At 58.8% G+C, this 26,123-nt stretch overlaps 2 protein-coding genes and 1 long non-coding RNA gene across 6 annotated transcripts in view; 1 reads left to right on the top strand and 2 right to left on the bottom strand.

Moving 5' to 3' along the window:
* Window positions 1-6,039: 6,039 nt before the first annotated feature.
* Window positions 6,040-9,524, bottom strand: C14H8orf90 (chromosome 14 C8orf90 homolog). Its single transcript, XM_072773918.1, is given in 4 exon segments — window positions 6,040-6,150; window positions 6,152-6,331; window positions 6,333-6,502; window positions 9,413-9,524. Coding segments are annotated over 4 exon segments (525 nt in total). The 5' UTR covers window positions 9,477-9,524.
* A 5,725-nt stretch (window positions 9,525-15,249) lies between these two features.
* LOC140603919 (uncharacterized) lies at window positions 15,250-17,571 on the bottom strand. The gene is made up of 4 exons (XR_012006930.1): window positions 17,150-17,571; window positions 16,939-17,063; window positions 16,194-16,262; window positions 15,250-15,717 (listed from the first exon to the last, which is right to left on the bottom strand). It is a non-coding gene; the product is annotated as an uncharacterized lncRNA (long non-coding RNA).
* LOC140603916 (maestro heat-like repeat family member 5) overlaps window positions 17,373-26,123 on the top strand; it is a 72,717-nt gene continuing 63,966 nt past the window's right edge. For all 4 annotated transcript variants that reach the window (XM_072774688.1, XM_072774687.1, XM_072774689.1 and 1 more), the window contains exon 1: window positions 17,373-17,616. In XM_072774688.1, coding sequence (XP_072630789.1) covers window positions 17,468-17,616 — 149 coding nt within the window. In that variant the 5' untranslated portion in view covers window positions 17,373-17,467. The remainder of the gene's footprint in view (window positions 17,617-26,123) is intronic.

Here is a 26,123-nt window from a genome sequence, read left to right as displayed (position 1 = left end):
ATGCAGATGCACGCAGGTGCACACGTGTCCTCACCCGCAAGCCCACGTGAAAACACAGGCGGGTACACACATGTACGCATGCACACGGGCACATGGGCACAGACACAAGCGATTATGTGCACGCAGCTCTTGCAGCTCTGCACACCCAGTGCCCACAGGTGTGGCCTCGGGCAGGATTAACACGCGTCAGTCAGACACCCTGATGATAAGGAAACAGGGAGCGATATTCCAGTTAGTAAACTCCTGAGGACACGCCCCAGTGCAAACGAGTCACATGCAGAAACTCCCCTCCACCGCCCTTGGATGGACCTGTCTTTGGGGTCCTGGTTGGTGAGCCTGCCTCCCCCCTGCCGCCCCCCCAGCCCACCCTGCACCTGCCCTGGCCTTGCCACCCCCAGCCTACCCCGCACCTGCCCCGGCCTCGACACCCCCCAGCCCACCCCGGACCTGCCCCGGCCTCGCCCCGTCCCCCGGCCTCCCCGCACCTCTGGAGAAGCCAGGAAGGATCCCATCCGGCCATGCGCACAGTCTGGGCCTGGGGCTTGGCAGGCTGGGCTCCTCCCCTGCCCCGTCCCCAGGCAATAAGTGGCAGTTTTTAGAAAGTGTCACTGTATTCCCAGCTGTTGTTGCCAAAAAAAGGGGGAAAAAAAAGACAAAAAAAAAAAAAAACTGCTCCTTGGTTTCAAGGAAACTCACAACAACTTCAGAAAAACGCGTGAACATGATGGATGTGCTCATTTCCCTGAAGATTCAGCAAAGGCCAGAGGCCCCCACGTTTTGTCACAGGCAGTTGGGGCCGCGGGAAGTGGGCCGGGCGGGGGCCGGGGGCCTGGTCCGGGTCTGGCATTGCTCCTTCCCGGGCGACGCGGCACTTCCTGAAAGGAGCCATCCTTTATTCCCCTTTATTCCCGGGAATAACGGCTCTTGACATAAACGAGTCCCGCTAGCAATTAGCCGTGATTAATGTAGAGTTTCGCTGCACAAGTGGAGGAAGCTCGCGGTCCCCCGGAGGAGGTGGGCGACAATCGCATATTCATGGATCTGGAACAAATGTGCGTTTAAGGGGAGTGGGGGCGGCTCCCTGGGACTTTTTCCAGCCGCAGCGCCCGGCCTGGGAACCGGCGGTGACTCAGCGTGGCCGTGACCGCGGACAGGACTGGGGTCAGGGGACGGAGGCCCACCCCGGGACGCCCCGCCGTCAGATGTGGGGCCGAGCCCTCATGAGCCAGGCCTGGGCCGAGCGCTGACACACCCCGGCCCCTGGGGTCCCCGGGACGGCTCAACCCCGTCCCCCATCACCCCACTTGACACATGAGGGCCGCGGAGCTCGGAGAGGTCGGGGAGCTTGGCCGCCACGCAGGGCCGCCCTTGGAAGCACAACGGAAACCCGCCCAGCCATTGTGGCATTCCTCAGTTTCCCCAGCTGAGAAACTAGGGGCTGATGGGGATCCGCCTGGTCTGGGGCTGGGACGCTGACTCGGCCAAACTTCAGAATTCCCTGGAAGCCTCCCGGCGCCCTCCGAGGTGGAGCCTGGGGTGGCCTGCTCGAAGCCACCCCTCCCCGGCCCCCACCTGTCCCCGAGGTTCCTCTCAACTCCCCCATGGCTGGGGCCATCAGCAACTCCCCTTAGTGGAACTTCAGGGCTCACTGGTGCTCGGAATTAAAGGGCCACAGGAGAACCCATCGCCCCTAACTTGGCGCCAGGGCCTGAAATGGGCCCCAGCGGCGCTGCCAGGGACAGTCCCCGGCGCCACTAGCAGAGAAGACCCGGGCCCCGGGCACGCACGTGCGGGCCGGCCCGCTGCACAGACGAGAAGCCCAGGCCCACGTGCACGCCTCGGGGGCCATCGGGGAGACGCAGCCGCCATCGGACAGACCTGCTTCGGCGCTGAGCCTGTGAGCCCGCAGGCCTCGCCGCCTGGGCCGCCCCCTCAGGGGGCTCCCGAAACTCCGTCCCTCCCAGGCCTGGGCGCCCCTGGCTGCGCCCTCCCCTGCTTCCCGGGCGGCTTTCAGGAAACCCTGCGGCCTCCCCGCTCCGCTCCGATGTCCAGCAGGTCCGACTGGATTGTCCCCGCCGGCCCGCCCCCAGGTCGCAGCAGCTGAACGAGCTCTCTAGACCTTCCAGACCTTTCCTTCGTTGTCACTGCACACATTTCCTGACTCGCTGCCAGAACCTCGGACCCACAGAGGAGGCAGGCGTCCTGCGAGTGCACCGGTGCCCACACACGAGGGGGGCGCCCTCTTCATCCCCGGGAGCCAGGCTGGTGCCCACCCCCAGGGCATGTTCCAGAGCCCTTGTGGGGTCTCTCCGCTCCCAGCCCGCCGTGGGATGAGCCGCTGCGAGGCCCCGAAGGCCGGCCCCGGGCCTCGGGATGCTGGAGGAGCCACTGTCGCCAGCACCCCCGGGTCACCAGGCAGAGGGACTCACGCTGGCCCAGAAGTGACAGACACATGGCGCCCAGGACCCATTGGCCGACCCTAGTCACCCGACCCCACCCATCGCCCTGGGTTGTTCCAGAAGGCGGGAACAGGACACTCTCGGTGCGCGGTGTGGGCGAACCCTCCCGGTGCCCATCCAGTCGCCCACGCCGACGCCCCCGGTCCCGACCTGGGCATTGAGCCCTCCATCCAGACGCCTGCCTGCAGCCTCCAGTGGCCGGGCCTTCATTGTCATTCCAGGCCAGCGCCTCCGGCCGAGCAGGGCGTTATCTGAAGGGGGAGGGACTCGAGTGGGTCCTCACGGCAACTCAATTAATCCTCCATCGGAAATTCTAACACAATCAATTTGGGGAGCCGGCCGACATCATAACACAGTAATTAGGAACAACTTTCAACTCTCGGCTTCCTTTGAAGATTGTAATTGCAATTAATTAAACATCCTCGCTGCTCCTCAGAGTCTGTTCCAGAGGAAAATGGAGCAAAGGCGGGGGGCGGGGGGGAGGGTGCCCCGACCCCTGTTCTCAGCAGCCCAGGAATCCAACAGAACGCGGAAGGGCGTGACACCCCCCCCTCTCCCTGGGAAGGCCCGTGACGACGGTGAGGTAGGGGACCCAGCCTGGGGCTCTGAACCGACGCGCCAGGGCCCTGCCCCTCCCCCGGGGCCCACCTGCACCCAGAAGGGAGGGAGGACCCCGGTTGTATCCCCAGGCCTTTGTCACAAATTCAGAAAATACCAGGTGAGCACCCACTGTTGCCAACACGGGCTTCCCCACTGCACGCTGACAGGTCACAGCCCTGCCCCCGGGGGCTGCTGCCCCAGGGCTGGGAACTACCCACGAGGCTGTGGGCTCCCCCCGCCCCGACCTGAGCGAGCGAGCGAGGCCAGCGAGCAAGGTCAGCGGAGGGAAGGTGGGTGCCAGGCTCTGCGGGAGGCACAGCAGGCAGCAGGGCCCCGGACAGAGGAGGGGCAGCCGCCGGGGTGAAGACAAGGGGACACATGATGGTCACGACGGAGGCAGCTGTCCTCTCCCCGCCGGGCTCTGCCCCAGGGCGACCTGACCCACAGATGAGCTCTGACCATCCCAGTGGCCAAGCGAGGGCCCCGGGCTCTCCCCGCGGGACAAGCAGCGACTGCCCACGCGCTCATCTAAGGGGTGACAGGCAGGCGATGTCCTGACATCCTCCCAACCCTGCGCCTCCCCCGCCTGAACGCTCGGCCCCAGCACTGGACCCAGCACCTGCCCCCCGTGCTCAGAACAGTACTCAGGTTTTCCACCCCGCTCTACACTGAAGGGCAGACGTTAGTTTTTCTGACCACGCTCCTCCGTGGGACCAGCACATCTGACTGGAAGAGAAAACGTGTGATTTGGAAGATGTCGTCAGCCCTGGGGCCAAATGCCCATGCCTCTCGGCTGGGATGGACACGGAGGCCGTCCCCCATCACTCCTCCCTCCTCCCCTATCGAGGCTTGCACGGTGCTCCAGGCCCGGTCCTTACAACCCAGTCAAGGGAACTGGGGGCGGGGGGGGGGGGGTTCAGGCAACACGGGCCCAAGCCAGCCAATGTGCGCTACTGCCCGAAGCAAGGCTTGAGTCCTGGATCGAACCTTACCTGAAGCTCAGTTTATTTCTGGATCTTCCAGTTTTATAAACCATTTTTGAACCTTTTGTAGTTTAAGCCTGTTAGGGCAGGCCGTGGTTTTAACTGAGTTCTAGAACACATGGCCTCATGCCCCTGGGCAAGCCCTGTGCCCTCTCGAGGCCTCCATGTCCTCGTCTGTCTGCCATCTCCACGGAGGTGCCATGAGGATGACATAAGGCTGTGGTTGTGCAAGGGCCCTGGGACCGAGAAGCCTGTGCCCCCGTGAAGAGAGGGGCTCTGCGTCCCCCGCCCTGCAGCTCCCTTCCTGACCACCCTGTGTGAAATACCGTCCGCCCCTTCTCATTTTCTTCCTAGCACTTATTGCCGCCTTTTACTTTTTTTTTTTTCTTTCTGATCATGTGAGTGTCTTCATCAGGTAACTCATCTGGGATCTTTGTGCCCTCGGTCAATGCCTCTCGAACAAGTGGTGGCAAAGGACCAGCGCTTTTATTTCCAATCTGTTCCCGAGTAATAATATCCTTTCATCAACTAGATTTATAAAAAAAAAAAAATACATTTCTAGAAAAAAAAATTCTACTTAAAGAAAAAATACTAAGCAGAAATCCTGAATTTTTGTCATTACTCCCTGCGGCCATAAAATTCCTCTGCCAGCTTGTTTCAGGAATCTTTCAATGGCGACTCTGTTTCTGCTGTTTTGGGAGATGCATGAGCTCTGTCCCCACAGGGCCGGTGGAGCCGTCAGAGGAGCCGCCCCGGGGGTGGAGATAGACCCCTGTCTGTCTTGCCCCTGGGGTGGGGCATGCATCAGCACCCAGCGCCGTCTCCCAGGGCCCCCACGGGGACCCCCCGGTGTCCAGAGGGTTAATTCTCTGGGCTTCGCACCTGCCAAGGCCTTCCTTCCCTCCTCTGTCACTTCCTTGCTCGCCCACTTGAGTGTCAACTCTCAAATAAACTGCATTCGGATCCATGTTTAGGGACTGCTCCTGGGTGGACCTAAACAATTAATACACAACATAGGAGGCACAGCACCTGGTGTCATTACTGCTATTGCCCCATGGGGAGCCAGACGCACAGATATTACAAAGGAACTGTTGTGCATCCCAATAAAATGGAAAAGACAAAGTCGACAGGTGGAAGGAGCCTGGAGGGGTGGAGGGAAAGCTGGGACCCCTCTCCCAGAGCCCAGGGACCTCCTTCTCTTCCAGAGGTGAGCCCTTCCTGTCACTGGTTCTCCAAGCAAACCAAGCAAGGCTCTGGAAAAACCATTTCTGCCCACGACTGGGAAGCTATAAATAACTCCCAGATCAGAAGAAAGGAAAAAAAGAACCCGGATTCTGTCTGCACCGGAGTGAGAACGCACCCTCCCAGGGCGCCCGTCTCCCCGGCACACCTGGAATCCCCCCCCCCCACCCCCCAGGAGGACACCTAAGCCTCTGGCCCCCGGGGTCGGCCGAGAAACCTGCCAGGGCCATGCGTGCGGAGGCTCTGTGCTGCTGGAGCCGCCCCACAGCGGGAGGCGCACCCGGGATGGAGGCTGGCTCGCCGGTGGTTGTTCTGGGCCCACCAGAGGCTTTGGGGGACATAAGAGGAGGCTCCCCATCCCCCCAGAACTCTCATCTTGGAGGAAGGAGAAACCACTGAACTGGAGGTCGGGTGTGCAGGGAACCCGATCCCCATGCTCCTTCAGGGCCTCAGTGTCCTGATCTGTGGGATGAGCAACCACCCCCAGCTCTGGGGTCCAGAATGCAGGCCCTGCGGGTGGCCGCCCGGCCACAAGCCCCCATCCCGGGCCCCATCCCTCCGACAGCCTGCGCCAGGGGCTATTCTGACCTCACTCCTTCACTCGATGTGCCCTGGAGCCCCGGGTGGCTCCCGGGCAGCACCGGCGACCGGGTCGCGCCCCGGGCTCAGCCCCCTGTCCCGCCTGCCCGGGGATGCCCAGCGAAGAGCCTGGACGAGCGGAGCAGAGCAATGCTTTATTGGCGGCGTGGTTGCAGCTAGCCCAGCCCGGGGGGCCCCGGCGGGGGCGGCCTCGGGCCCCGGGAAGGCGGCGGGGCCGGGCGCAGGTGCCAGCAGCAGCAGGCCGGGCCAGGGCGCGCCCGCGCTGGCGTAGCTCAGGGCCAGGCGCTCGAGGCGCCGCTTGCGCAGGGCGGCCTGGGCCGTGGCGTGCAGGGGCCGCAGCAGCGCAGGGGGCGGCGCGCCCGGGCCGCGCAGCAGGAAGTCGAAGCCCGCGCGGTCGTGCGGGTCGTAGAAGAGCGGCCCGCGGGCCGGGTCGGGCCCCGGTGGCCAGGGCGAACGGGAAGGGCAGCGTGAAGTCCTCGGTGAGCACGCGGATGGCGAAGTCATCCTCCTTGCCCAGCGCGCGGTAGGCGCGCCCGATGCCGCGGAAGTGGGCCGCCCAGAGCTGCGCATCCCCGCCGTAGATGTCCGGGAATGGGGGCTCCGGGGGCACGGCGGGACCTGGGGGGGCCACGGCCCCGGGGGCGACAGAGGGCAGTGCGGCTGGCCCAGAGGCGGCCCCAGGGCGCACCCTGCAAGGCCGCGGTGCCCCCATCCCCCCGGGGCTGACAGGGGAACCGCGAGGCCAACCCCCGAGGGCCCAGGGCCCGAAAACAAGGAGGGCAGAGGGCGCCGAAGGGTGGGCCCCTCGGCACTGCTCCCGGGAAGACTGGGACAGAGGAGCCCGGGGAGCTTGGCAGGGCCTCCTGCACAGTCTCTGACGCCGGGCCCAGCTCACAGCAGCGGCCGGGGAGGGTGATGTGGTCACTCTGGGTGGAAAGTTGATGCTAGGCTGTGCAGAGGGGGGACCGCGGGAGCCCAGCCTGCAGGTGGGATCAGGGCCCGTGAGGATGAGGTGAGGACACAGCACGGAGAAGCACTTAGCCGGGAGGAGACAGAGGGGCCCAATACCAGGCCTTGCAGGCGGAGGTGACAGCCGTGTCCCAGCCTGGCACAGCGACCCTGGGGCCCGGGGGCTGGAGCAGCCCCAGGGGACAGAGGGTGAATTGGTTCTGTGTCTGTTGGACACCCTCCCCTGGGAGCACATCAACCCTCCGGTGTGTTCAGTGTCCCCCTCTAAGAGTTGGGAACAATCCAGCCTGTTCTGCACCCTCACAGACGAGATGGCACAGACTGATCTACTTTGTCACCGGAGGGTGATTTCCCAGCTCGGTCCCATGGATGTGCCCAAGCCACCAGTCCCCAGGTGGTGGCGTGGTGGGATGGGGGGGATCTGGCTCTGAGGGGGCTGTGGACAAGGCCAGAGGGGCCAGTTCAGGGACCGTTGTGCTCAGCACCGCGGGACAGCTCCAAGGAGGCCCGGGCAGGGCGCTCCCATCATGGGGCTGAAGGGTCTCTGTCCATCCCCCAGCCCGCTGCCCTGCAGGCCTCCTGGGGGGGCGGCTGGGGTTCAGTGCCAGCAGGTAGGGCAGGCTGTGTGGTGTGGCTGTGAGCTGGGGATGAGAGAAAGCTGCAGAGAAGAGAGGAGGTCTGGAGGCAGCCCCCAGAGGAGGAGAGGGGAGGACCCTGGCACCCGTGAGAGGAGTGCCGCCTTCTGACTTGCATGTGGCCAGGTGAGCCTGGCTGTTGCGGTGCAGGCAGGTGAGGAGGTAAGGGCGGCAGCAAGGGGCCCAGGGTGCAGGCAGGGCAGCGATGCAGGTGAGGGGCCGGTGGAAGACGTGGAGGACAGTGGGCTTGGAGTCTGAACTTGGGGCAGGGGCTCCCGGCTGGAGCGAGACCCGGGGAGATGGAGCGGAATGAGGCGGAGGGGCCGGGGCATGGAAAGGGAAGGGCTTGGGGCCCCCCTCTCTGAGCAGGCCAGGGAGAGGGGGAGGAGGAGGAAGCAGTGACGCGAGAGGAAGACCAGGAGCACAGGCAAGGAGGAGGGGCGCTCCTGGGCCCAGAGACGCTGACGAGTCCCATCAGGCGAGGCCTCAGAGCTGACCCCGCTCTCCTCCATGGAGGTCACCGGTGACCTTGAGCAGAGCCGCTTTAGTGAAGTGCCGGGAAGGGAGGGCGGCTCTTGAGCGGGTGGGAGGGGAGACTGGGAAGCCGCGAGTGTACCTAACCTTTGTGAGGAGTCTGCTATAAATGGGGAGCAGAGAAACAGGACGGTAGCTGAGAGGGAAAAGGGGTCAAGAGACAGGGTACAACCGCATGCTTTTATGTCGCTGGAAAGATCTAGCGAGGAGAGAAGATGTCACGCTAGTGGAGAGGGAGGGTGGGGGTGGCCTGAGTAGGCAGGAGCGCCTCCCCCTCTCCCTGGCCTGCTGAGAGCCGGGATTGGGTGGACAGAGCCGCCATGGGCACAGGTGCAGGTGGGCAGGTGCCTGGGGGGCTGGGGCCCCGGGAGTCCTCTTCCGATGGCTTTAGTTTCTTGAAAGAGGGAGCAAGGCCAGCAGCTGAGTGGGGAAGGTGGGGGGGCTCGGAGCCAGAGACCGGACAGAGGGAGCGATGCGGTGGGAGTGGGCGAAGACCGAGGCCCTCAGGCTCACAGTCAGGAATTTAAAGAGCATTAGCGGTTGAGTTTATCCCCAGCTCGCTCAGCTGCATGGGTGCAGGCGGGGCGTGGGCGGGCAGCTGGGGGGTTGCCAGGCTGGGACAATAAAACACAGAGGGCCCAGGGAAGGAGGGTGTGTGTGCGGGTGTGATGATCGTGGCAGGGCTGGGTGAGCGGAAAGGGAGGGAGGGAGAACACAGAACGTGCTGGAAACGCTGGGCTGCGGTTCGCCCCAGGAGGACGGGAGTCCTGCTCTGAGGGCCTGAGCTCGGGCGAGACTCCCGACTCCAGAGGATGGGGTCAGGGCCAGGCTGCAGTCGGGGCGCTGATGAGGCCAAGGGCACGGCCAGGGTGAAGGTGGGGGATGGGGGCAGGGGGACAGGATGCTGCAGGGGAGTCTGGGGAACCGAGGGGCCAGGGTGAAGGAAGAAGCCACCTCGGCCACGACCACAGGGATGGAGAGGGTCAGGGCCAGGGTCCCAAATTCAAGGGGGTGAATGACTGCCCCTGTCCAGGAGGGGTGATGGGTGTGTAAGCCTGAGGACCGGGGACCCGGCACTGGGGTTTTAGGAGGCAGTGGGGAAGGGGGGGCAGAGAATGTTCTGGAAGGGGCCTGAGGGGTGAGGAGAACCCCTGAGTGGCTCAGGGACCCAGGGGTTGCAGGACCCCCGGGAGGGCCACAGGACAGTGGGCCGAGAGGAGAGAGGGAAGAAGGGAATGTTGGGGGGTGAGGTCAGTGCCCGCCCCGCAACCCTGTCCTGCGGTGCAAACTTGGCAAACCTCCCCCCTCCCAGGAAGAGGGGGCAGGACAGCATCCCCAGAGGCAAGGATACCTCCTTCTCCCCCGTCCCTGCCTCCACCGAGGAACTCACCTGGAGGGGCCACAGGAGCAGGGGGCAGACCTACAGGGCTGGGGTCCGAGAGAGGGGAAGCCATGTCAGCAAACTGCAGATGGGGCTTGTTTACCTGGCTGCCCAGGAGACAGACAGGGCGGGGGGGGGGCTTCTGTGGGGGGAGAGAACCTTGCATTTAAAGGGACCCCACCTGGAAGTGAGCTGGGCCCTGGAGGGGGAGGCCCCCGTCCCCCCACGCCCCTGCAGCTCACCTGCCCTGCTCAGGAGCCATCTGACCCCACCCTGACACCCAGACACCTCTGGGCCCCTCTGCACCAGCCCCCACCCAGGTTCAAGGGCCTCCACGCCTCTTCTTCCCCCCCGGTCCCCATCCTCTGTGCTCACGGGGCGACATCCCGCAGGCACCTCGCGAGTACTCCCAGGGTCGGAGGATATGGTGGATCTGCAGCCCCATCTTCAGCGACTCCAGTAGTCAAACCAGGCCTCTGGCCTCAAGGGACCAGCTGGGCTCTGGGTCCCTCGAAGGGGACCCAACACCACCGGGAGAGTGGGGACGTGAGCCCGTGACAGGTGCCGGTGGGTGCTGACTGCTACGGGGGTCCTCAGCACTGTGGCCTGCACAGGGCTCCACTGGCCATGCTCGGGGAAGACCGGAGGCCCCGACCCCCAGCCTCAGACTGGTTCCTGAGCAAGAAATAAGCTCTGGCGCACACCACGGAGCACGGGACAGGGGTGAGGGCTGCCTGTTACCCGAACCCACTGAGCGCTGCAGAGCCCAGCACCCAGGGGAGGAGGAGGGGGAGGAGGAGGGGGAGGAGGAGGAGGAGGAGGAGGGGGAGGAGGAGGGGTCTTCCGACGCCTGGCCCCTCAGCCGCTCTCTGGTGTGTGTGCATCTCCACACCTCCTCTACGGCGCAGACTCACACCCATGGTTCAGGCCCCGGCTCACACTGCCTCCTCCAGGAAGCCCTCTCTGCCTGCCCCATACACCTCAGAGGCCCAGCCGGCCCTCCCACTGGAAGTCACCGGGGGCTGTGCCTTGGCTGGTTAGAGACCTGGGGTCAGGTGCCTAGACCTCAGGCCTAGGAAGGTGCCTGAGTAGGAGGCCCGAGAGGCCGCGGTTGCCATGGTGAGGATAAGCAGCTGCTCCATCGTCTCCCTGACGGGCCTGACACCCTGTCTGGGCCAGAGCTCTGGCGTGGTCGGCCCCAGCGGGAGGGCTGAGCCCCTGTCCCCCCGTGAGCTGCCCCTCAGGGGTTCCCACCGCCCTCAGAACAGCAGCTGAGGAGGGGGCAGAGCCGGGATGGGGCTCGGGAGAGGACGCTGGACACGCTCATCGCAGGCCGTGCAAACCACGTCACCTCGCTGGGCCTCAGTTTCCCCATCTATAAAACAGCTGAAACACCTACCTGGCTCCCGTGGAAGAATCAGGGTACCCAGGGGGCCTGGGGGGCTCCGTGGGCTAAGCATCCGACTCCTGATTTCGGCCCAGGCCGTGATCTCAGGCTCGTGGGGTAGAGCCCCACACCCTGGTTCAGGCCCCTCGCTCAGCAGGGAGTCTGCTTGGGAGTCTCCCTCCCTCCACCCTCTCCCCCCGCTCGCACACGTGCGCTCCCCCAGTAAAGACACAAATAAAATCTTTGTTTAAAACATTAGTGTGCTGAAGGATGACACAATGTGACAGGAGTGGAAATGCACCCCGGACACAAAGAAGTGCCCCCGTCCCAGCCGGCTGGACCTCGGGAGGGGGAAGCTCCAGTCTCTGAGCTGGGGGGACCAAGGCCGGACCCTCCCCAGCTCTGCTCTGCGAGCTCTTGCTGGTGCATTGACGCTCGCACACAACGACAGGGGCACAGGGTCCCCCGGATTCCCCAGTTCCACCCTGAGCGCCCTCCCCCACCATGAGCACAGGCCCCGCGGAGCATTCCCGAGGCCCCGGCCCTGAGGGCCATGGCGGGGTCCCGAGAAGCAGTGCCCCCGCGCAAGGCACAGCACCCTCCTTTGGCCCAACCCACCTCCTGAGCCCCCGGCCAGGCCAGGCCCCATATGGAGGCTGAGCACCGGCCCCCACGCACTCATGGGCCAGGGGCACCTCCAGCCGGAGGCCCACGGGCACGGGGGTGCCGGTAAGTCACGTGAGGGGCGTGTTCTCCATCATCCCAAGTTCCAGCCACTCAGTCGGGGCGGTGGCGGCGCTGGGTGGCGGCTCAGGCTTCCACAGCATGGGGTCAATGCAGGACCACATGATACCGCCACCAACATCCGTGTTCTGCACACCATGCCTGGGCGCCTCCGGGGGCAGGACCACGTCGCGGCCGCTCAGCGGAGCCGGATCGACCAGGGTGCCGTGGGAACAAAGCCCCCAGTCCAGGGAGCCTCGTCCCTCCTGCAGCGTCTGCGGCAGTGGCCAGGGCAGCTCCCTGGGGTGGGGGCTCCCCCCAGCTGCGCCCCCCATGCAGGTGGTGCCCCCATGCGGGCGGTGCCCTTCGGGTATCAAGCCGCAGGGCATCCCAGAAGGGCAGAGGGGCAACAGGCAGTCCTTGCAAGAGCACGAGAGGGAAGCGCACATGGATGCTGTCGCTCCATGTCCCCAGGTGCCCCTGGCTGCCGGGGAGGCTGGGAGGGGCACCCACACCTGAGCGGGCGGGTGCCAGCACCTGCAGGACGGCTTCCAGCTTGCCCCCACCACGCACACAGACCCCAGGTGTCTTGGCGCCCTGCGTTCGTTTGCTAGGGCGACCGTGACCAATCACCACCGACTGTGTCGCCGGGGGTCGGAACCCAGGTGTCCGCAGGCCACGCTCCCCGCGAAGGCTCCAGGGGAGAATCTGTGCTTTGTGTCTCCCAGCTTCCAGGGGGCGGGGGGCTGCTGGCCTCCCCGTGTGTGGCCGCGTCGCCCCACTGCCTGCCTGTGCAGTGGCATGGCCTCCTTTCCGTGTATCAGAGCTCCTCCTGCCCCTCCAGGATTCGTGTGATTGCCTTGAGGGGCCCCCCAGAAAATCTGGGATAATCTCCCCATCTGAGGCTGTCTGACTTCATCACAGCCACAAAATCCTGCTTTGCCGCGCACGATAACAATCACCGATTCCAGGGATTTGAACGTCGGCGTCCCCGGGGGGATGCAGCCTCCCACCGCACCCGAAGGCAGATGGTGTGAGGACAAGAGGTCACCTGAGGAGCAGTCCCAGGGCACGCTGTGGGGGTGGAAGGAGGCGGGGGGGGGGGCCAGGCTCGACCGCACCTCCAGACCCCACCCCGATGCCCGGGGCCAGTGGCGACGCATGGGGTCACGGCAGTAGAGCGCCTTTCTCCCCGTGCCTAAGTGTGGGGCCATCGTCAGCCAGCGGCCTGGAGCCCCCTCAAAGACGACAGGCCGGCCCTGAAACACCAACAGTAAGCGCCCAGGTGATGCGGGTGCAGAAACTGTGTCACCTGCTCCCCGGTCCCTACCTTCACGGAGGCATGAAAGACAAGTCAGTAAATAAAACAACTATCAATCATGACAAAGGCTGGAGAAGGAAGCTGTCAGGGAGTTGGGAAGGGGCCGTGGGGACACCCCATGTCCTGGTCTGTGACCCGAGACAGCTTCGCGGGAGAAATAACATCGAGCTGAGGTTAAGGAAGGACAGTATGTCGTGTGAAGTGGGGAGAAAGAGGGTCTGAGAAACCCTTTGCATATGCAAAGGCCCTGTGGCAGGAAAGACACGGTGCTTGAGGAGCACGAAGTCGCCCAGGAGGCCATGTGGCCGGTGAGTGATGAGCTCACCAGAGAAGGGAGGGCAGCAAGGACCTGGGGAGACCACGGGGGCCAGGCCCCTTCTCCAGCTTGGAGTCACGGCCCAGGCGCAGGCGTTCCTTCGGCTACCATCTCCTCCCAGGCCTCCTCCCCTCTCAGCAGCGCTCCCACAGTGTGTCTTCCCTCTGTGACTCCCCATCTCTAGGGAGGGAGGTGCCTGCCTCCTTGAGAGGCCGCCCAGGGTGTCCAGGTGGAGAGAGCCACGCAGGGGGAGGCGGGGGGCGGGGAGACCCGAGGAGCAGAGGCCCCACGCAGCCCGAACCCCCAGATAATCCCCTCCTGGCGCTGCCACCACCTCCGAGTTATTTTTAAAACCTCATTTCCAGAAAGTGGAGGAGAAAACCTTTCTCTGCTTTCTTCTGTGACAGATTCGGAGAGGGATCTAGAAAGCGGTGTGGACCCTGGAAAGCACAGCGTGTCCTGGGCCACGCACCTGTGGGGACCCCGGGGCCAGACACAAGGAGCGCCCCCACTCCCACCCCCACCCCCCCGCCGGGGCAGCCTCCACAAGGGAGCGCACCTGCTGCTCTCACCCGGTGGGCTCGTCATGGGGGCCTACTGGGTGCTGGGGTGCAGCAGGGAGGACTCCGTCGTCCACCTTCATGGAGCACGAGGGCTAGAGGGGACCCCCCGGGACTGGGGGGCCGGGGCAGGCGCACGAGGCTGGCCAGGGCCGTCAGCAAAGGCTGCCCAGAGCAGTGACGGTGCTGGAGCCCGGGGCGGACGAGTGTGTGCGTGGACGGAGCAGAGTGAGCCTGGGTGGGCTGCCAGCACCCAACTGACCGGGGGCCACGGGCTGCACCGCAGGGGCCTGCAGGCAGGCAGACGCCCTCACCCGCGCCCACAGGAGGCTCAGGGAAGGGGTGGCGCCCGCCCTGATGTAGGAAGTGCTGGGGCCGGAAGTAGAGCCACGGAGCCCAAGGCCCAGAAGGGGGAGCAGCAGCGAGAGGTCCCAGAGCCCCAGCCTGGGTGGGATCCCGGCCCTGCTTACGAAGCCCCCTGAGGCTCGTCGTACTCCATGCGTTTAAGCAATATGAGAGGTCAGGGGGTCAGATGGGGCCCCTTGTCTCCTGGGGCACGGTCCTCCAGGTCCTCCGGTCCTCCGGAGGGAACTTGTCTGCGAGGCACCTGCTGTCACTACCCCGCCTCCCCCTCCCTTCCCCCCCTCCCTCCCCCCTGGGGGCCCAGCAGGAGCCTGCACTGGGAGAGTTCACGCTGAATAAATATGAATAAATGCTATGGGAGCCCAGGGAAAGCAGGGGTGGCCTCATTGGGGAGGTGGGGAGGTGACGGGGGGGGGGGGGGGGGGCCTGAGGGCAAATAGGGGAGTGCAAAGAGTTTCCCTACGAAAGCAGGGGTGTGGTGGGGAGGGACTGGGTGTTAAAACAATAGGATGACACTTGTTGAAGAGGGTGAGAGGGATTTATTGGAAGGGGAGCTATCATAACAGGTGCAGAGACCAGGGCTCTGGGGTCGCTCTAGGGTCCAGCGTGGTGGGGGGATGAGGACACTGATCAGAGGTGGGGGGCCTTCGGGTGGGGGGCTTCTTGCTAAAACTGGACGTCATAAGAGGGCGCAGCTGGGCCCAGAAGAAGGTTCCGGAGCTTGACCAAGCAGAGAGTCTTTGTCAAGGGCATTCCAGGGGAAGGCACCGCTCAAGGCCCCAGGGGCTGACCTGGCTGCAGCCCGGAGCAGGAGGGGGTGCGGGTAGAGGGAGGCCTGGTGGCAGGTGCCCCCCCACCCCGCCCTGGGGCAGTAGCAGCATCCCCTGGCGTGGTCCCTCGCAAGGGTGGAGCTGGAGGGACCCTGCGCAGAGGCGTCGAGCGGGGAGCGAGCTGGCGCTGGCCCGCAGCACCCGCCTCCCCGTGGGCAGTGGGGTCAGCAGCCCCAGGTTGCCCAGGGCCCCCTCCCCAAACGCCTTCTGGGCAGGGAGGGCTGCGGGGTGGGGAGGGCTGCAGGGATGAAGTGGCCGGAGGCCTGCCTGGGCCCACAGCGCCATCTGCCGGCCACATGGGGAGGGACAGGCGGGCACCTCCCTGCCAGCCCCGCCTGCCCCCTAGGAGTGGCGTGAGGGTCCGCGGGGCACCCCGACCCTGTGTGACCTCCCGCCCACCTCCCCTCTCTGGGCTTCAGCCCCGTCCGGGGTGGTGAGCGCTCCCAGGCAGGGAGCCCGCATCCCTCAGAGGCGGTGCCCCTGGTGCAAGGATGCCCTGGGTCTCAGCAGGGGCACCAGGCATGACCCAGCCGGCAGCAGTTCGACCCTGACAGCTGGCCATGTTGGTGGTGAGCAGTGGGGAGAGGGACAGATGTCAGCTCCCAGGTCACAGCCCGTGACCTCCCCGCGTCCCCCAGAGCAGAGGAGGGTCCACAGGGAGGCTCATCCATTCCCACCGCCCCGGTGTGAAGATCAAATTCCCAGGCATCTAGTCTGGCCTGAACCTGCAGGGACCGGAGTGTGCCCCCTCGGAAGCGGCTCCTTCATCGTACCTGGCCAGGGCTTGCCGGAAGGTTCTCCCTCAGAGAGGAGGCTGCAGAAAAGTGGATTAGCCCAGGGCGTGGCCGGAACCCGCAAAGGCCCAAAGGGGCCAGAATCTGCAGGGCCCCAGGCTTGTCCCCTCCTCTGTCGCCTCCCCCCTGCCTGGACCCTTAAAGGGGGATGGGCAGCCCTAGGGGCCCCCCTCCCAACCCCAAGGTCTAGTCTTGGCCCCAGTTGCAAATTCCCAAGTGGGGGAGACACGGGTTGGCCCATGCTGCGCAACCAGCCTGGCAAACATCTACAAGGGAGCTCTCTGAAGAGAAAGGGGGGCCCCACTTGTGCCTCATGGGCGGCCATGGGGTCCCCCCGCTGGGGCTAATCTCCTGCCACGGGCATCCCTGCAGTGCAGAGTCCCACAGAGGTGCAGGATGGCTCCCCGCAGACAGATCCCTGGCTGTCAATAACCCCTAGGGCACAGTGAAATCTAGTCGAATGATCCGGAAGTGATGAGTTCGGGGTATGTGTCACCTGTTTGTCATACAACGCATTTCGTGGTGAGCTTCTGTGGCTGTGCTTAACAACCAGCTCTCAAGATTCCTGGAAATTTGGGAACAGACATGAGAGCCTTTGAGAGGGCAGCTGCAGCACACCCCTGGCCAAGGCCACCAGGTGCCCCAGGCACACTCCAGAGGCATCAGAGGATGAGTCTCAGAGAAGGGGCGCCCGCCCCCCCAAACACCTGCCTGGCAGCTTTGCAGGGTCCGGCTTTCCAGGCACCTGCCCTCACAAACGAGCGCATGGGCCTAGTTCTCCGCCCTTCGGGGCTCTGGGAGGGAGCCAGTGAGGCTCAGGGTTTCCAGCAAGACCCTTCCCATTTCAGAGCTTCAGCTCTGGGCCTTGGGGGGAATCCGGGCTCTGTTGTGCACCGAACACATCTCACAGAAAACCCGAAGCCCCTGGGGGGAGGAGGGCACAGTCAGCCCGGTTTGGGCAAAGCTCACAGCTTCAGACAAGTCAGTCCCAGAGCTGGAGTCTGAACCCCGGGGGATGCCCACGGCCTCAGGGGTGAGCGGGGGCTGTCTGTCGTCTATGAGGCCTCCCCCAGCAGGGCCCTGGTCGCAGACACATGGCTGTTTCCGGGGTGCAGGGCTGCATGCACCGTGTGGCTGCAGGGGCTTGAGCCCGGGGGCCGGCTGGGCAGGGGGAGCCACGCCTGGGGCTGGAGGTGGCTGGTCAGCGTCCCAGCAGTCCCTCGCTCCAAGGGGAGCCCCACCCGTAGGGCTTCCAGCAGCCGAGTATGGTGACAAGGGGCCGTGCTGGGACCCCGCTCTCTCCACGGCCTTGCAGCTGGACTGTGGCGCCGGGTGATGGGAGGCCATAACCTAATTCCCACTCTCCCTGGAACAGAACATGGGCTGGTTATCCGTTGCTGGGTAACAAATGACCCTGAGACCCAGTGGCTTCAAACAACACACATTTACTACCTCACAGTTTCTTAGGTCAGGAATCCAGGCTTGGGGCAGCTGGGCCTGGGGGTCTCAGGGTCCCTCGGAAGCCAGAGACAGAGGGGCCGAGCCCGAGGTCACATGCAGAATGCAGGTACACGCAGGGACTGTGCCCAGAACAGGGCCCAGGTCCACAGCACTGGCCCTGGGAAGCCCACGGGCACTGGGACCATTGTGACCTCAGGGGTGAGGTCAAGGCTGGCCGGGGCGGGGGAGGGGGACACCCGGAGATAGGGCTGCCCCACCCAGGACAGAGCTCACTCCTGGGGCCTGTGGGTTCTCCAAAGGTATCCCAACATGGACGGGCAGCATTCTGAAAAGTCACAGAGCGACACCACGGCTGATAGGACGTCATCAGCCATGTCCCAGAACCCCAGGGCAGCCCAGCGCCAGGCTGGAACACGTGGGAACCCAGAAGGGGATGCCCCATGCCCTGCTTCCCACAGGTACCCTGGCTTCTCTGTCTTTCAGGAGAGCACCTCCCTGCAGGGCAGCGAGGGGCACCCCCGGGGGCGCATCTGGGGGCTGAGCCCAGGCCCTGAGCCAAGGAAGGAGGAGTCCCTGGGGTTGAGCCCCACGTGGCAGCCCTTTGCTTGGTGGAGAGGAGGCTGGGAGGGACGGCATTGCATTCAATACCACTGCTGGTGTGGCCTGGGGGTGGGGGGTGGCCGTGTGTCCCTGGCCCTGTCCACACTGCAGGCGTGAAGGAGGGGACGGGGAAGCTGGGCTGACACTATCCCCCTGCTTCCCTGAGCCTCAGCTTCCTATCTGCGGAATGGACAGTAGTGCAAAGACGGGCGCATCCTGAGGAAGGCGCCCCTCGGCCGTCGGGCAGCTCCACCTGCCTGGGCCCCGGGGAGGCCGGTGGGGGTGCAGGTCAGAGGCCGGCAGGCGCCCTCCCCTGCCAGCTCAGACCCCCCCCCACCCCGGGCACCCTCCGTGGGCCCCCGGGGCGGGCCCGGCTCTCCCGACTATCCCCGGCGGGTTCCGGAGCAGGATTCCCGTGAGGGGCGCCCATCGTGGCGGGCTGTTCCAGAAGGAGCAGCTTCGTACCTGCTTTGAACTCAGTTATTTTGATCTGCGCGCAGTTGCCTCCATGTGTGTGTTGTCAGGCCCGTCTCCTCCTTTGCCACATCTTGGATCATCACTTCTAAGGCGAGAAAACGCTCCCCTCTGCAGCTGTTTGCTTGACTATGCTTCTGTCGTTTTTCTGTATTTAAAAATATATTCAGTTTTGGTCGTCAGAGGGCTAGGATGCCATTTTAGGGCAGGATACGGGGCCAAGTGCTTGCGGGTGACACTGAGCAGCCCGAGGTCCCCCCTGCATGCGGAGGGGAGCCGGGCCCCAACCCGTGGCAGCAGCCAGCCTCCGTCGGAAAGGCCGCGCTTCCTGGGAGCGGCAGGGAAATGGCTGGTTTGTGCGAGGCGGTAGGAAGGTTCAAGTGTGCCCTGAGCCCCGCCAGCCACCATCCCACCATCCCACCATCCTGGGACAGGTCACTGGGCCTGTCTGGGTCTCCGCACAGCGTGGGGTGGGTGTGCGAGGACCGCGTGGAGTATGATGAGGTGGGGGCGGAGGGTGGGAGGTGAGGGGACGAGAGGGGCGCCCATCGCTCTCCGGCAGGACGGTCTATGCAGCCGGGGCAAGGGCCCCCCTCCCTGAAGGCCTCCGTCCACACAGCGCTCATCCTCCTCCCACCCAGCGCCCCCACACCAGGCACCCCACTGGCTGGGGCTCCCCGCCCAGGCTCGTCTAGCACAGCCCCACAGCTTGTGCAAACCCTGTCCCTGCTCAGCTTCTCCATCTCACAGGGTCTGCCCATCGCCTCCGCCCTAGAACGCGAGCACGACGAGGAAGGGTGTTCTGTGTGTTTCGTTCAGACGGCCCCCAGGGCCCGGAGCAGTGCCTGGCACACAGAAGCATTTAATAAGTGCTCACCGAGGGGATGACAGCAGGAAGGGCCGAGGCTGCCCTGTGCTCTGCGGAGGGCTCCGCAGCCACCCCCGGCCAAGGCCCAGCCCATCTCTGCCCCGACACCCTGTAAACGCCGTCATCCCAACACATGCCCCAGACCCTGCGGGCCTGCTGAGGCCGGGCTGGCCGAGTGGGGAAATGCAACATCCCTGGCAACCCCGGGAGGGTCCCCTGCTTGGCCATCCGGTCACGGGCTCCCACAGAGGCAGATGGCGGGGAGGGTCCTCGGCTTGGGCATGGCTATGGGATGGAGTGAGTGTGAATGCCATCTGGGAAGGGAGCTGGAGGAAGCAGGACTGCCAGCAACAGCTCAGGAGGATGGGAGGACGGGAGGACGGGAGGAGGAGGGTCTCACTGCCTGAGGAAACCCCCCCCATGCCTCAGACTCACCCGCGCACGCGTTCCTTCTGCAGACCCTCACTGATAGCTGCCCCGGGACGTGTTGGGGACCCAGCGACAGACGGCACATCCCCAGGGACACGTGGGGAGGAAAAGGTCCAGAGGGTGGGTCAGCAGTGACACCAGAGTGCAAGGGAGCCAGTCAGCCGGGGAGTCCAGGGGAGGCACCCCCAGCCCCGGGACACTCCTGCCAAGTCCAGGAGGCTAAAGGGTGGGCGTCTGTGCGCTGCCCTGAAGGGACAGGGTGAGAGGAAGAGAAAGGACCCATGCTCTGGGCAGCGGGCCCCTCAGAGCAAAGGCCGACCAGTCAAGGGGGACAGGCCTGGGCAGCTGGAGCCTGGCGAGGGGGCTGCGGGGGGAGAGCTGGCGGCTGCCACAGGGATCGGGATGGACGGACTGTTGCTTTGATACATCGCTCTACCAATCATCCCACAAATGTTTGCTGAGCGCCTGCTGGGTGTGCCAGGCTCCGTCATAGGCCCGAGACAAGACCTAGAGACCCTGCCCGGGGGGCTACCTCCGAGGGGGCAGACCGCCAATCAGCAGTAGATGCAATAAAGTAAGTTGTAAAATGTTACAAGGTTAAGAGTGATGTGGGAAAAACAGAGAGGGGCAGGGGGTGGAGAGGCAGGGCGAGGGGCAGGCTGCAATCTTAAATAAGTTTGTCTAGGAGGTAGTGACTGAGCCAAGACTGGAAGGAGGTGAGAAACTGAGCCAAGGAGCTATCTGGAGGAAGGACGTCGCCCAGACTCAAGGGCCCGCCAGCACAAAGGTCCTGAGGCAGAAACGCGCCTAGTGGTTGGGGGGGGGGGGCAGCAGGAGCTCACTGGGGCCGGAATGGCATCAGCAAGAGAAGGCAGGAGGAAATGAGGCCAGAGAGGGGGTGAAATCACCTCTGTTCCTAGATACCCTGCTTTCTTCTCTGTGACGGTATAATTTACGCGCAGTAAGAGTCACCGTGCGTAGTGGACGGCCGTGCAGAGCCTGGACAACGTCACACAGCCGTGAACCCGCCACCACATGCAAAGATCTGAAACAGGTCTAGCTCCCCGGGGTCCCCCATGCCCCTTGCGGCCAGCCCTCCCCCCCAGCTTCCTGTCCCCAGGAAGGGGACCGCTCACCGGTTTCCTGTCGCATGTGACCTTCTTCAGAGAGAGTCAGAAAGATGGGGCGACACGGCGAGGGGCTTTCAGGGCCTGGTTTCGCTCACGTGGCGCATGATGCGGACCATCGCCGCCGTCCTGTTTCTCAGCGATTCATTTCTTTTTTTCGTTGCTGGTCGGGTCAGTACTTCCGTGGGTATAATACACAGTTGATGCAGGTGCCAGAGGACACGTGCGTTTCTTCGGCGTGGGGCTGTCCCACACACAGAGCCGTTAACAAATGCTCGCGTACAGATTTTGTGTGAACGTGGGTTGTTAGGTCACCTGAGCGCACATCGAGGAGTGGAGCAGCAGCGTGGGGTCGTGAGCGTATGTGTGACCTCCCAAGAAAGTGCCGCACCACTTCCCGCATCCTCACCAGCCCTGCGAGAGGCCCGATTACCCACCCGCGCGTAGTATTTCCAGGTTTTTCTTCACTTTTAGCCATCCTAGGAGATGTGTGGTCTTATCCCACTTTGGTTTTGACTTGTCTCCCTCATGAGCAATGACAGGGAGCACTGGTTAGGTGCTTATTTGCCATCGGATTATCTCCTTGGGTGGAACGTCTGTTCAAATCTTTTGTATTTTGTTAGATTGTTTGTGCTTGTGTTTGAGTTTTTGTTTGGTTTCGTGAGTTCTTTATACATCCCGGATACAGTTCTGCATCGGATATGGGACTTGCAAGTATTTCCTCCAAGTCCACAGCTTATCTTTTCATTTTTTTTCTAGGCGTCTTTCAAGAAGCAGAAATTCTTGGGTGGGGGGATGGGGTAATGAGGTGACGGGCATTAAGGAGTGCGCATGCCTCCGCGATGAGATGAGCACTGGGTGTTATACTTTATGTTGGCAAAATGAATCTAAATTAAATTTTTGTTTTTCAAAAAGAAGCAGAAGTTCTTAATTTAACGTTTTTTTTCCTATGGATTATGCTTTTTCGTGTCACATCTAAGAAATCTTTGTCTAACCCACGATCACAAAGATTTTCTCCTACATTTCCTTCTAGAAATTTAGAACTCTAGGTTTTACTTTTAGGTCTGTGATCCATCTTGAGTTAATTTTTGTATAGAGTGTGAAGGATAAATTGAGCATTTTTGCATGTGTACCTCCAATTATTGCACACCATTTGTCGAATACAGTTTCTTAGTTGAATCACTTTTGCACTTTTATCAAAACCCAGTTGACCTTGGGGCCCCTGGCTGGCTCAGTCCATAGAACATGTGACTCTCGATCTCAGGGTTGTGAGTTCAAGTCCCACATTGGATGTGGAGACGACTTTTAAAAATTAAATTAAATTAAATGAATAGAGCTCTGACTTTAAAAAAAAAATCAGCTGGTCTTGTACATGTGAGTCTTTTTCACATTGAATATTTAGATAAATTTTGACAAAACTGACATCATAACAATATTGTTGAACATGATATATCTTTCCACTTGTTGAAGTCTTCTTGATTACTTTCATTGCTAATTTTATATTTTACAGTTCTCAGACCTTGCAATTATTTGCTAGATGTGTACCTAAATATCTCGTGATCTTTAATGCTACTGTATATGGCACCATTTTAATTTCGATTCCCAGTTGCTCAGGGCTAGTATAGAGAAACATGACTGATTATTGTATCCTGACTTTATTTTCACAAATTTGCTGGACTCACTGTTCAGTTCTAGTAGCTTATTTGTAGGTTCTTTGGAATTTTTTAACTAGGTGATAACATCCTAAGTTAAGATAGCTTATTTCTTCCTTTCCAGTCTGCACACTTTTTTTTAAAGATTTTTTATTTATTTATTCATGAGAGACACAGAGAGAGAGCGGGGGCTAGAGACACAGGCAGAGGGAGAAGCAGGCTCCATGCAGGGAGCCCGATGCAGGACTCAATCCCGGGTCTCCAGGATCAGGCCCTGGGCTGAAGGCAGCGCTAAACCGCTGAGCCACCCAGGCTGCCCCAGTCTACACACTTCTAATTTCTTTTCTTACCTGTTTGTATTGACTGAGCCCTCAGTACCAGGTTGAATAGAAGTGGTGAGAACAGACATCCATCCTTCCCTCATTCCCAATGATGTGGGGAAAACATGGATGTCTTCACCACAAAGTATGACATTAGCTGTAGGATTTTTGTGGATGCTTCTTATCAAGTTAAGCAAGTTCTTTTCATTCTTGTCTCTATCGTGAATAGATGTTGAATTTTGTTTTCTTTGCCTATGCTTTCTCTGCATCTACTGAGGTAATTATATGATTTTCTTCTTTCATCTTCCAATATGGTGAGTTACACTGATTTTCAAAAGTTGACCAGCCTTGCATGCCCAGGATAAGGCCCACCTAGTCATGGTAGATGTGCATGTCTATATATTTTGGATTCTTAGATTAAGAATTTCTTTGGTTTTGGTATCAAGTACTAAGGCTCACCTCACTGAATGAGCTAGGAGGCATTCCCTCCTCTTTAATTTTCTACACGAGTTTTATAGCATTGATACCAATTCTTCCTTAAATACTTGGTAGAGTTTAAGAGTAAAGCCACCAGGGCCTAAAGTTTTCTTTGAGGGAAGGCCTTCAACTACAAATCGAATGTTAATCGTAGACAAAGGGCTACTCTGGTTTTTTAGTTCTTCTTAATTTTAAGCTTTGGATTTTATGATTAAGGAACTCATCCATTTTATCTGGGTTGTCAGATTTATTAGTATAGAGTTGTTCATAATATGCTTTCATATCCTTTTAATGTCTGTAAGCTGGATCTTTAATGATGTACCCATCCTCACTCTTGATATTAATAATTTGTGTCTTCTTCCTTTTTGGCCTAATAAAGCTTGATAGAGGTTTGTCAAATGCAGTCATCTCTTCAAAGAGTCAGCTTTTGGTTTCACTGATGTTTCTCTATTGTTTTTCTGTTTTCTATTCATTGATTTCTGCTCTACTTTTTATCATTTTCTTTCTTTGGGCTTCATATGCCCCTTTCACCCTAGTTTTTAAGTTTTTCAGACCTCTATTCTTTTCTAATGCTATAGGTTTTCATGCTATAAATTTCCCTCAAAGCACTGCTTTAGCTGCATCTCATGTATTTTTTATATATTGTGTTTTCATTTTCATTCAGTTCAAAATACTTTTTAACTTTCAATTTCTTCTTGACTCATGCATTATTTAAAATTGTTATTTAGTTTCAAAATACTTGGGATTTCCCATCTATCTATCTGTGATTCATTTCTACTTTAATTATATTGTGGTCAAAGTGTATGCTTTGTTTGATCTGAATCCTTTTAAACTTACTGAGACTATTTTATGGCCCAAGAACATGATCTATCTTGGCAGATGTTCCACATCCACTTGAAAAGAATGTGTGTTCTTCTGTTGTTAAATGGAGAGTTTTGTAAATGCCAATTAGATTCCATTTGCTAAGGGTACTGTTCAAATCTTTAATATCCTTAATGATTATCTATCTTCTTGCTCTATCAATTACTGACAGAGGGATGCTGAAATCTTCAACTATGATCCAACTATTCTTCAATTATCTCTCCTTTGAGTTCTATCTTTTTTTGTTTTATATATTTTGAAGCTCTGTTGTTAGGTACATGAACATTTAGAATTGTAAGTCATCTTGGTAAAATGATGCCTTTATCATTATGAATTCATTCTCTTTATCCCTGGTTATGTTATTAGCACCCAATTATACTTTAGCTGACATTAATATAGCCACTCTAATTCTCTTCAGATTATTGTTAGCATGGTATATCATTTTCATCCTTTATTTTTCATTTATTTGTGTCTCTTCCATTTCCAGCATATACCTTATAGGTAGGTTATACTCGGGTCTTGATTTTTTATTCGATTTGACACTCTCTGCTATTTGATTGAGATATTTAAATCATTTACATTTAATGTGACTATTGATATAATTTGGTTTTAATCTACCACCTTGCAATTTATTTTCACTTTGTTTCTTCTTCTGTTTGCTTCTCTTTTCCTCTATATCTTTTGTTGACCTATTAGCTATATATATTTTAGTTTACTCTTTGATTTTTTTAGTGATTGCTTTAGGGCTTATAGTTTACAAGTTTACCATATCTCAGTCTACGTTCAAATGATGTTATGCTACTTTACTTATAGTGTAAGAATCTTACAACATCTTATTTCCATTTCCCTCTGCTGGCCTTTATGGGACTGTTGACATACATTTTACTTCTATATTTGCTTAGGCCCTACAAAGCATTGTTATTTTTACTTTAAACTTGAACAATCAGGAGAAATATTTTACATTCGCCTACATATTTACCATTTCCACTGCTCTTTATTCTTCTGTGTAAGAAAAGAATTTCCATATTTCCATCTGGTATTATTTTCCTTCTCTGACAGACTTCCACAAACATTTCTTATGGTGAAGATCTGCTGATTATAAATTCTTTCAGGTTTAGTGCATATGATAAAGGCTTGGTTTTACTGTCAATTTTTTAAATTTTTTTCTCTGTGTGTAGAATTCTAGTTTGCCAGGTATTTTTTTTCCTCTTAGTGCTTTAAAATGTTGCTCCATTTCTCCTGGCTTGCATTATTTCTGACTATAACTATACTCTTGCTCTTGTCTTAAACTTTTGCCTATAATCCACCTTTTTCCTCTGGCTTTCTTTCTTAAGATTTTCTCTAAGCATTGGCTTTAGGCAATTTTATTTCAAGATCATTTTGTATAGTTTTCTTTATGTTTCTTTCACTTGAGGTTCATTGAGTTTCTTGGATTCGTGGGATTTTTAGTTTTTATTAATTTAGAAACCTCAGATATTATTTCTTCAAATATTATATTCTTTCCCCCTTCTTCCCCCATGAGGATTCACATTACACACACACTATGCCCTTTGAGATTGTTCTACAATTTACTGCTGCTCTGTTCCATTTTTTCCAGCCTTTTTTTCTATTTGTGTTCCATTTTTTTGATAGTTCCTGCTGTAGTGTCTTCAAGTTCGCTGATCTTTGCTTCTACTGTGTCTAATCTGCCCTTAAACTCATCCAGTGTATTAATCTCAAACGTTGTATTCTTCATTTTGTTTTCTTTCCATGTCTCTCCTTACGAAGCTTATGTTTTAATCCATCATGCTGAACATGTTGAATATTGTTACAATAACATTTAATGTCCTTGTCTACTAATTCTATCATTTGTGTCATTTCTTTTTTTTTTTTTATTTGTGTCATTTCTGTGTCGCTTTTGATCAATTACTTTTTTTTCTCCTACTTAGGGGTCATATTTTCTTGCTGCCATGTGTGCCTGATAATTTTTCATTTGATGTGAGCAAGACAACAAACCATGAACAAATTCAATAGGTACATTATGTGGTATATCAGAAGGTGGTTCGTCTCTTAACATTTATCCATTAATTTGTTCTACCACATAAGAAATGTATGTCAGATCATGTCACTCAGAACCCTCTATGGTTCCTCACTGCACCCAGGAAAAACCCAAAGTCC

This window comes from Canis lupus, chromosome 14 (genome assembly GCF_048164855.1).
Source record: "Canis lupus baileyi chromosome 14, mCanLup2.hap1, whole genome shotgun sequence".
NCBI lineage: Eukaryota > Metazoa > Chordata > Mammalia > Carnivora > Canidae > Canis > Canis lupus.
The sequence above is the reverse complement of the archived record's forward strand: the minus strand, read 5'-3'. Positions and strand labels throughout refer to the sequence as shown.